A 10,161-nucleotide genomic window follows, 5' to 3' on the forward strand; every position below is an offset into this window, starting at 1 on the left:
GGGGGGGGTTGTCGATGAACAGTGCTGACCAAAAGTGTTGTGCTTGTGTCACATTTCTCCCCTCAATTTTAATAGCACTCTAGTTTTCACACAGTCATACTTACTTTCTACATCTCATTCACTGACATATACCAACATTTGCACCACTCAACAGGTCATTTTTAACACGGACAAGCAGGGAGAGGTGCAGGTGGGTCCTCTACATCCCATTTTTCTACACCCTGCCTGGTGCCAGGTTTGGCTGGGCCTGGGGATAGGTTGACTGAATCCCGGGATCACTGTTGGCTTTTTTGCTTTTTACCCCTTAGCTTTAATAGCTCATCGCTCCTTCAGCCAGGTGAGTTAAAACTGATCATTTATTAAGTGAAAAGGTCACACGAGTCTGCTTTTTCTAAGCTCCAGCTTCCTACCTAGAGCTACAAGCAGCCACAGCCTGAAAAAAAGGATATTTCCTCTGTCAACAAAAACAAAACAAAAACACCGTGTCTTGCAGCCAAATAAACTCGGGGCTCATCATGCACCATTACTCTACTACTAGTACTGGTGTTTTCAGCTACACTTTATCCGTAGATTAAAATTTAGGATACTAACTTACTGACATAAAACCCTTCTTTTTGTGAGCTCTCTCCTTCTCATGAGTTACAGTGCTTTCAGTGACAAATTAAAACTATTAAATCATAGTTTTTGTTAAGCAGCTTTGAAAACACCTGACTTACCTTGCAAAAGATCATGGCCTGTGCAATGGTAAGGGCCCCGTATAGATTGCAGAGTGCCGTGAACTTGTCCTCCTTCTCTTTGCAGTTCACATAGAACTGTTTGATGGTATCCAGAGTCTCCTCCTCACGCTTTAGCCGGATTATATTAGGTTCAGAAACAATTTGCTCTGCAAACCTCCACACAGAGTCCTCAAATGTTGCAGAGAAAAAGAGCATCTGACAGTTCATCGGCAGCTGTCTGCATAAGTGTGGAGACAAAGTGTGACAAAAAAAACACTTGTTTAAACAAACAACAAAGAATGTTAAGTCATTAGACCTCTCTTTTCAGTTTATTGTTGTGTGTACATTGGTATATTGAGACGGAGGAATGTTAATGTGGCTTTTGATATAACTGATTAACAAGTGTTCCCTGTAGTACATTTTTACATTAAAAGAAACATAAGGTTCCTGAGATAAACCAGACTGATCTTAGTGGAAAGCAGAGCAGCACGTTGAAGCTGGTACTGCAGGGTTCAAAACTGTGCAAACTATTAAATGTAATACAGAGATGGCATGTGTGAATAAAATATATTAATCAACAAAGAAAAGGCTGATGATGCCAGCAGTAAAAAAATAAATGAATAAAAATGACAAAGTTGTAGTTCATGGTGGAGCTGCAGCCTCTCCTCTCGCACTCACAAAAACACATGCAGCAAATCTGAGGCCAGTGACAAAGGGGATTTCCAGAGTCGAACAGAAGGGTTCACTGTGACTACAATTAGAATCAAAAGAGGCCTGTGGTGGAAAATTTTACATTTGTGCTTCCATAACATAACACAATTAAAATAAATTATTTTTTGTATGCTGGTCTTTAAGAGTTCCTTCCTGTGAGAACAAAGTCTCCATGTTGCTTGGCTCACATCTAAAAATGTTAGCTTGCCCTTTTTGCTGTGAATCATACTTTATATACGTATGCATGCATGTATATATTATTATCAATCTCCACTTTGATGGGCCACCTGCTCAACAAGTTTAAATATGAAGCGATCTTTTCACTGACACTCAAGCAAAAAAATGCTGTTTAAGAAAAAGTTAAAACGACAGGATTGTATGCAGATATAAATATAGCGGATATCATGTTAACTTGGCTGCCAGCTTACATCGTCTCTGCTCGCTCTTTAATGAGTTTTAAATGATGTGAAGTCCTCTCCATGACCCCTTTTAAACTCATCCCTGCATGCTTCAGGTTATCACACAGACACAGAGGAGGGAAAACTGCTGTCAGCTCTCGCAAAGCATTTTGTGACATCAGATTTAAAGACTGTGTTTATCTGCACACAAGGGTTTTTATTCTAATTTGTTCTTTATTAGCTTTGTCGCCGCAAGAAGGAAATCAAAGGTGTATGGGAGGAGGTGAAAAGACTCCTCTACTCACACAGGTGGTTCAATAAACAATACTTATTTACAGATGTTCTCATTGCGATTTTAGGAACAAGCACTGATGCTGTAGACTAGAACAATATTTCTTCTCGTCCACCTTCACTATTATCTTGGTAATAATGCTGGCTCTTTGCAGACTGCCATGTGTGTTTAAGAGGAGAAGCTTCAAATACAACAGGATCATCTTCATTCCCGCTGTGTTATGAAACTTTGTTGAGAAAAGCACAAGTTGCCTAAGCCGAATCCTTTTTCCCCACATCTCTCTCCCACAAGTAAAATCCACATGCATGTATATTTAAGTACAAATGTGAGTGGAACGCCTGCACTGTGGCATCAACCAGTACTGTCTTCTTACTGTGTTTTCAACACCAACAACAGGTTCTGTAGTTCAGAGGTATATCTTTTATTTTTAAAACTGGCAACTGAATAAATTTTTAGTGAAGATTCGTGCCACTTTGGTGGAAATAAAGTTACTGGCCACAATAAGCCAGAAGCAGGCTAATCTACCTACCTGATGTGCTTTTGTTGGTTAAGCTGAACCTACTATGACTGATAAAATGAACTATGACATTATAGATTATGGCACCAAATACTAAGTAATTAAAAACCTGCTTCAGGTGAACTGTACTGCATGCCATATTTACCAGCCAGTGTTTGTTATTGTAAAACTCTGGAAATAAAAATATGAACATAAAGACAGAAAGGAGTGCACCTGTGGATTCGAATGCTCTGGTCCCGGTGGCCCTGGGTGGCGATCATCACATCAGCCTCATCCAGCACGAACATGGTGATCTTTTTGGGGTCAATGAGCTTGTACTTGGTGCACCAGTCGTGGACTGTGCCCGGTGTACCAATGACAATCTGCTGTTGCAACTTGGCTCCTCGCTCCACTGAACACAATGCAGAGAGTCACGCAGTGAACAGACTGGTGACTAGAAATCTTTTCTTCAGAAGAGAGTACAAATACTATCACATTCTTACTTCTATTTCCCCGAATGGCATATGCCAGCTTCACATCTGGACAAAATTTCCCCATTTGCTCAATGACTTGACCAGTCTGCAATGCGAGCTCGTACGTCGGTGCGATGCAAAGGCACTAAAAGAAATTTTTTTTGACCTAGTGAATACATTTCAGGGTCTGATAAAAGGATACCAGCTGTCTCAAGAGATTGAAAATGCTGTGATACTCTGAGGATGTTCTGCTTACCTGAGTCCACTTATTGTCAGGGTTTACATGGCTGAGCATGGCCAGAGAAAATGCAGCAGTTTTACCTGTGCCAGACTGCGACTGTGCAATCAGATTCTGAGGTCTGAAAGCAGAAAAAAGTAGACATGAAGAAATGAATAAATCACAGAAAAACCTGATGTGCTGAAGATTTGAAAGGGTTTTTAAAATTTTGACTGCTTAGATTTTTTTTTTTTATCATTACAACAGGACAAAAGTCCATTTAAAAAAAAAAAAGAAAAAAAAAAAAATCACAAACTAAAGTTTTATTAAGTAAAAACCAAAAAAACCAAAACATACCCCATGTCCTCAAGCCTCACCTGCTGAAGCCAGGGTTCCAACACACAAAAAAATGTGCATAAACATGTTTATTTATTCCCACCATTGTTTCAATTATTTGTTGTCAGCAGATTAGACTTGTGACCCTTTCATCGCATAACAGCTGACAACAAGCTGACTAAACAACAACAAGCTGTTATAGGCTTACAAAATAATGCCTGCTAATGTTGGGCTTGAGTGTCCTATAATTCACCATTTCCTTCTGATAAACAGTTGTATTACAGTTCCACATCTTATGGGAGATTATTCGCAAAGTGTCCCAGTCCAACAGCGCTGAATTCGTCAAAATCGGCTAACAGCATTTATCAGAGGCAAAAAAGCAGTGCTGTCACAATACTAGAATTCAAAGTCAATACCAATACCCAGGAAATTATTCGATACCATTATTTAATGCCACACACAAGATTTTAACCCAATTTTTTTTGAGCCCATCCTGCAACACCATCAACCAACAACCACCTTTATATATAAATAAAGTAAAAACAATATAAAAGACTAATAAGGGCAGAAAAGTATGTATGTCCAGTTGACTAGTCACATACCATTATGGTAGCAGGTATAAATTTTGGGCCATTGTACACTATATGCAAAAAAGAAAATTAATGGTTGTTCTTTTATAGATAATTGTGAAGCTTTTATGCAGCCATGACACTAAACAAGTATTTTATTCTTTTTTCTCGACTCGGTCATTTAATTTTCCATGATTTGCTGGTTTGGAAGTCTTAAAAATAGAAGCAAACTTGGGGGGTGAATTGTCAAGCTGTGCCCTTAATGACTTTTTGCATCTGTATGAGCTTCTCAAAGGCACAGATCATCGTTTTGGAACCTCAGCTTCTCTTACATGTTGAGTTCCAGATGTTTCAATCAGGGCTTAGGTTTAGTCTCCCAAAGGCAGCAGAAGTAGATCCAGCCTGTTATTTACTCCATCTGCTCTTGTTTTTAAGAAACATTTTAAACAGTTGTCTTCCATTAATTGTGGCAACAGTTATGTACTTTGTTTTTTTTCATGGCCAACTGTATGTATGCATTTTGCTGGACTGTCTGTACAGCATTTGTTAATTTAAGGTTCCTATATGCAAGGATCTGTTAAAGAGTAATTAAATATTAAAATATTAATAAAATAGTGTAACTTTTTGGCACAAGGCACCATTATAAATGAACACAAGTGTGACATCCACACACATCTTTAAGATGAAAAAAGGCAAATGGTTAACATTTTTCTGAAATAACTTAAAATTGCTGTTAAATAAATCTCTTAGAATATTTATCAAGTTAATTGTTTTGGCACAAATTCAAAATTAGTGAATATGAACTCACAGCTGTGCCAGCACAATGGGCAGCTAGCCAACTAGCATTACCCAGCATGTCTTTTGGTGGTGTAATTTTCTAAGTGAGCAATTATCAGTATTAAAAATAGGTAATGTTTTTTTTTTTAAAAATCACTATGCCCCATGTTTCCCCTGATGAAGTGTGTTATTAATTAATTAAAGTAAGTTATTAATTGGTGTAATGTAGTAATTTATTTATTTCATATGATTAGAAAAGTGAGAGAAAAATACATTTAACACAGGACCCCACAGGAACCGTTTCTCAGCCCTAAAAGTGGTCAATAATGCAAAATACACAATAATGTAAACCACTTGAAAAACCACAGTGCACGTTTTTTCTGGCCACTGGAAATTATGACTGTACGCCCTTAACACCATTTGTTGAGATGACAGCAAAGAGATGTCCATTAAAGTGCCATTACTATCAACCTGATAATTTACTGAGAAAAAAAAAAAAACTACTATAAATTTTAAAAGAGCACACTACTGTAACATTTACGAATTTAAAACAGACAGATACTTGGGATTCTCCCCTCAAACAATTTAACTGTTTTCAGTCAATAAATCAAACAGATTTCTCCCTTCGCTACTAAAACAATGACTAAAAATCTGACTTACTATAGTGTTGCATTTTCTAACTAGTAGTCATTTTCCTTTTCCATTCATTTTCTTCCACTTATCAGGGTCATGGCAGGGCTGGAGCCTATTCAAGCTGCCACTGGGCGAGAGGCAGGGTACACCCTGGACAGGTTACCAATATGAGGCAGGGTTAAAACAGCATTAGTCCCATTTTCATTTTGTTTTCAACTGAATTTGCCATTTCAGTTTAGTTTTTATTGTTTTGATGTTCGGATACTTGTCAAAGGCAAGATCTAAGAGGTTCAGAATAGCAAATACAATAAAACAACACTTTGAGAAGGCAGCTTACTCATTATCACTCACGGCCTCATATAATTAACAAGAATCTCCACCAGAGCCTCACCAAGCTCAACAAATTGGACAAAACAAACAAACACTAAAATTAAATGGAATTCCCTTGTATCTTTGAACTTCATGTAAATCAACAAATACAAATTTGAAACGTAGTTTTTTTTATAAACAGACTTACGGCTGTGCCAACATCATAGGCAAAGCGTTTTCCTGGATCCTTGATGGTCTGTTAAAGCCCATATTGTACACCCCCTTCAGCAACTCAGGCTTCCTATTAAAAATACAAAATAAGGTAATTTTATAAAAGTAACACACAAAGCAAACGAGCATGATGGAAGTTTTCCTTGCAGACTCACAGTCTCAGCTCCTCAAAGGTCTTCACCGAGTACAGTGGAGAGTTGGGGTCCGCCTGCAGGACCTCCACCTGGTTTCTGTTCCTCACCAGTGAGCGGCGGATTAGTTTGTTCAGCAGAGACTGCTCGGCCAGGTTGACTCGCTCCTCTCCCCATCCTCCATTTCCGGCCTTCACGGGCATGATATTCCCTACACAGGTGGCAATACCAGCAACCACCATGACAGCACAATCATAAGTTAGCAGTTAATTTAGTTAGATGTGATTTTAAGGAGGAAAAACGAATAGTTAAGTTACCGTTTATGTCTCCTATCACGTTGCGTGGACCACGAACTCCACTGACTTTTTTGGAAAAGTCAAGCTGGTGAAAAAAACAAAATATGTTTGAAATTTTTTTGGCGCAAATAAGGCAGCAGTGACAGCGAAGTCAGCGTTAAGCTAGCTAGTTAGCACGCGTTTTGACCCAACAGTTTGGAAGTTGTTGGGTAACCTTTAAAAGTTACCTGTGAGGATGTAGCCTCCTGAACATCCACTGCAGCTGCCCAAGAGTTTTGGGACATTTTCAGGCAGTTTTTGTGTAGTTTTTTTTCCGAGACGAGCAACCTTTTTTCTTTTTGTGCAAAAGTTTGATGTCAGCATGAGCGATGTGCGTGAGCGCGCCGCTGTCCCGACCTGAACCAACCGCAACCTGCTGCTGGACCACGCGTGTCGCATTCACAAGCGTTGGAAATATTGACTATATTAAAACTTCAGCCCACAGACGCAACTAATCAAAGCAAAAACAAGCTGAGAAATGGTGCTTTTGCAGCTTTTCGTTTTGAAGCAAATTCTTTGACGTTTCTTTAGGTAAAATGTGTGAGAGAGCTTTTAATCAAGTTCCATCCACAGATAGTTTATAATGTGATAAATATTTCTAGTAACTGCGCCATTTTCATCTTTCTTTTTGTGTGATACAAGATCGTAATTTTTTCCACAAGTTTGGAGAAACATTTCGTTTGTTTGTTTTGAACTTTTAACGCTTAAATACAAGCCACGATACATTTACGCACTTTCTGAGTGATATGTGAATGCACCACAATGAACTTACTGACACACCCTTCATAGAAGATGCAACCAATTACTGCGCATCGACAGGTATTTTAAATTTAAATACCTGCTAAATGCAAAAATACAGCACTTTATAACGTAAACGTGTGTTTACATAGGAATGTTTTAGTGCTAGTTTACTAAATGCGACTATTTTAATGTAAATTAACATTCATTATTTTCAAGCTAAGGTTCGTGTTAAAGTTTAAAAATAGATGGCAACGCACTACATGTTTAAATTTAATTAAAATATTTTCTAAAGATCCATATTTTCTAAAGATCCTTGTTAAATTAATGTTAATTTAATCCGTATAGGCTATTAAGGGCACTTCAAGCCACTTAAATTTACATGTTTATATTAAAGGGTTTTTTCACATCGAAACGACCGTAAAGCGAGTCTGCAGTTACCAATTATATGCACTTTGGTTTACAAATTACTTATGTTTTTGATAAATTGATTTTTCATGAGCCCTACTACAGACTGGCAACCTGTACAGGGTGTACCCCATCACTTGTCCTATGGCAGCTGGGATAGGCTCCCAGGGACTTCCATTCAGCCCCAGTGGATGAATGGAATCAGAAACATCAGGGTGGATACATATAATTAATGTTGGAAAAGAAATGACACCAACCTCTCCCACAGGGGAACTGTAGAAAAGGGGAGAGGCCAAAGTGGTACCCCAAATTTATAGGGTTGCACCAAAGAGGAAGAAGAAAAGGATGAGGAGGGGCTCTAACTGATAATGAAGATAATTACAGGTTTGGAGGTCCTAAAAGTCAAGTATACCAGGAACAGTTTGGGGTTTAGAACACATTTTGTGTAATTATAACAATATGTAATTTATGACCCAGTTACATGTGTGAGATGGACGATTCCTCTAATTCATGAGTCAGTCATTTAAATAATTTTTCAGTGCAAAACTAGAGACGGTTTTATCAGCTTCTCAAGTGTGAGGATTTGCCTATTTTTTGGTATCTTGTGTCTTTAGAAAGTGGCCAAAATAAGCAACCAACATTTGGGATTTTCTGACATCTTATAGATCAAACGATTAACTGAAGGATTAATCAAGTTGAAAGATGACAGAAGCAGTTTTTATTTTTGCAAAAGAAAACCTCTGGATTGACGTGGGGTTTTCCTTTACCATTCATGCCATGTGGATGTGAGAAATAGAGAAAGAGAGGTCGAGAAACAGATAGAAAGGAAAGCACGAGGGAAGGGGGGAGGAGGAGGGAGCTTTATTGGCTGCAGGTTAATTCAATTTGGAGGCGGATGTTGAGTTTCAGCCAACCCACACGCACACACGCACACAGACAACGATCTACATGTTTGCAACTATAGTAAAATGATTTTATAATGACATATTAATTGTCATGGTAACCTCAAGCAGAAAACAGATGGATGTAACAGAGTGATCGCAAAACAGAGAGACAGCCAAACGCCCACACTGGATTAAAAACATTAAGGGCTTTCCAATTGCACCACAGGAGAGATTCTAGGTGATACGAGGGAGACCTGTAACGCTGTATTTCCCACCTCTCTGCTCCTGGTGTTACAGTACATGTCAGGCACTGATCTCATGTTATTAAAGAGGATACCTAACACACTGTCATCGAGGGCTTGAATGAGTGGGTGGTGCTTTGAATGGGGATGGGAAGGGGGATGTTTGGACCCTGTGTCTCAGTCCCTCTCTCTCTTTCTGTCTGTCTCTCTCTGAAACTCCAGCGTCCACACAGTCAAGAAGAGGAGGAGGAGGAGGAGGAGGAGGAGAGAATAAATGAAACAGTTTTTGCAACCACATGTTGCTGATTGAGCCGCTGCAGCAGCTACCCTTTCTTTCTTGTGGCCGCTGCATGTGTAGTTTCCATCACCTGTGGCCACACTCCTATTTCCTCTACGCCACAGAGAGAGAACAAAAAAGGGGCATCTGAGAGAGGTGGAGGAGGAGGATATCTTTCACGACAAGTGGACTTCTGATAGAGAGAAAAAGAGAGAGCGAGAGGGAGCTTACTGCATGCCAAGTTAACGCAAATGAAAGGTAAGATAATGAGAGATCAAAAAAAAGGGGATCTGCATATCAGATATGTTTTCATGCTGCAGAGTGTCTCTCTGATGGCCCACATCTCAAACAAGCCTGTCATTTGTTTTAAATGAAGAAAAAAGGTCAGCCAGTGTGATGATGATTAAAACTGCCAGTGCTGCGTCTCAGTGTAAACAGACTGCGTTTCAACAGGTGGTTTTCCACAGCATCCGCTCTCTGATTCGACACTAATGAGTTCAGAGGACGCTTGCATTGCTGATAGAAAATGTTCAGAGTTGATGGCAAACCCCAGAGCGTGGCTGGAAGATTCATGTGACTGAGTCAATCAGGAGAGAAGCATCCTGGGACTGCCACTTTTTAACACTAATTACTATAAAGTGAGGACCCTAAAGAGACAGATGCTCACTAGGCGCACTGAAGTGAAGCTTTTTAAATTGACTTTTGAAGAATAAGAACCTATTCCATGACAGTAATGCTTTATTTCCAAGTAACTTGTGATTTTATAAATATACGTTGATGTGATTTCTCCTTGTAGTGTTTCTTAGATTGACATTTCAGTAACAGAAAATGAATCTTTTGCAGTCTTGATTTTTCACTTTCTAATCTATAGAGTGACATATATGTATGTATAAAAATATCTATCTATCTATCTATCTATCTATCTATCTATCTATCTATCTATCTATCTATCTATCTATCTATCTATCTATCTATCTATCTATCTATC

At 38.8% G+C, this 10,161-nt stretch overlaps 2 protein-coding genes across 2 annotated transcripts in view; one reads left to right on the top strand and one right to left on the bottom strand.

Annotated features, from left to right (window-relative positions):
- Positions 1–7,034, bottom strand: part of ddx19a (DEAD-box helicase 19a) — a 9,226-nt gene extending 2,192 nt beyond the window's left edge. Inside the window, exons 1-8 of the mRNA XM_005918869.2 lie at positions 6,813–7,034; positions 6,607–6,670; positions 6,314–6,500; positions 6,136–6,228; positions 3,343–3,445; positions 3,117–3,231; positions 2,848–3,025; positions 717–954 (exon numbers count right to left, since the gene is read on the bottom strand). Of these exons, the coding sequence (XP_005918931.1) occupies positions 717–954; positions 2,848–3,025; positions 3,117–3,231; positions 3,343–3,445; positions 6,136–6,228; positions 6,314–6,500; positions 6,607–6,670; positions 6,813–6,869 (1,035 nt within the window). The 5' untranslated portion in view covers positions 6,870–7,034. The remainder of the gene's footprint in view (positions 1–716; positions 955–2,847; positions 3,026–3,116; positions 3,232–3,342; positions 3,446–6,135; positions 6,229–6,313; positions 6,501–6,606; positions 6,671–6,812) is intronic.
- A 2,033-nt stretch (positions 7,035–9,067) lies between these two features.
- The window catches only part of vwa5b1 (von Willebrand factor A domain containing 5B1), a 32,538-nt gene continuing 31,444 nt past the window's right edge, over positions 9,068–10,161 (top strand). Inside the window, exon 1 of the mRNA XM_005918870.2 lies at positions 9,068–9,431. The gene's annotated coding sequence lies outside the window, so the exon portion shown is untranslated. The remainder of the gene's footprint in view (positions 9,432–10,161) is intronic.

The sequence above is a fragment of the Haplochromis burtoni genome, unplaced genomic scaffold (genome assembly GCF_018398535.1).
Source record: "Haplochromis burtoni strain Fernald_Lab_line unplaced genomic scaffold, NCSU_Asbu1 Contig_31, whole genome shotgun sequence".
In the NCBI taxonomy this organism is placed as follows: Eukaryota; Metazoa; Chordata; class Actinopteri; order Cichliformes; family Cichlidae; genus Haplochromis; species Haplochromis burtoni.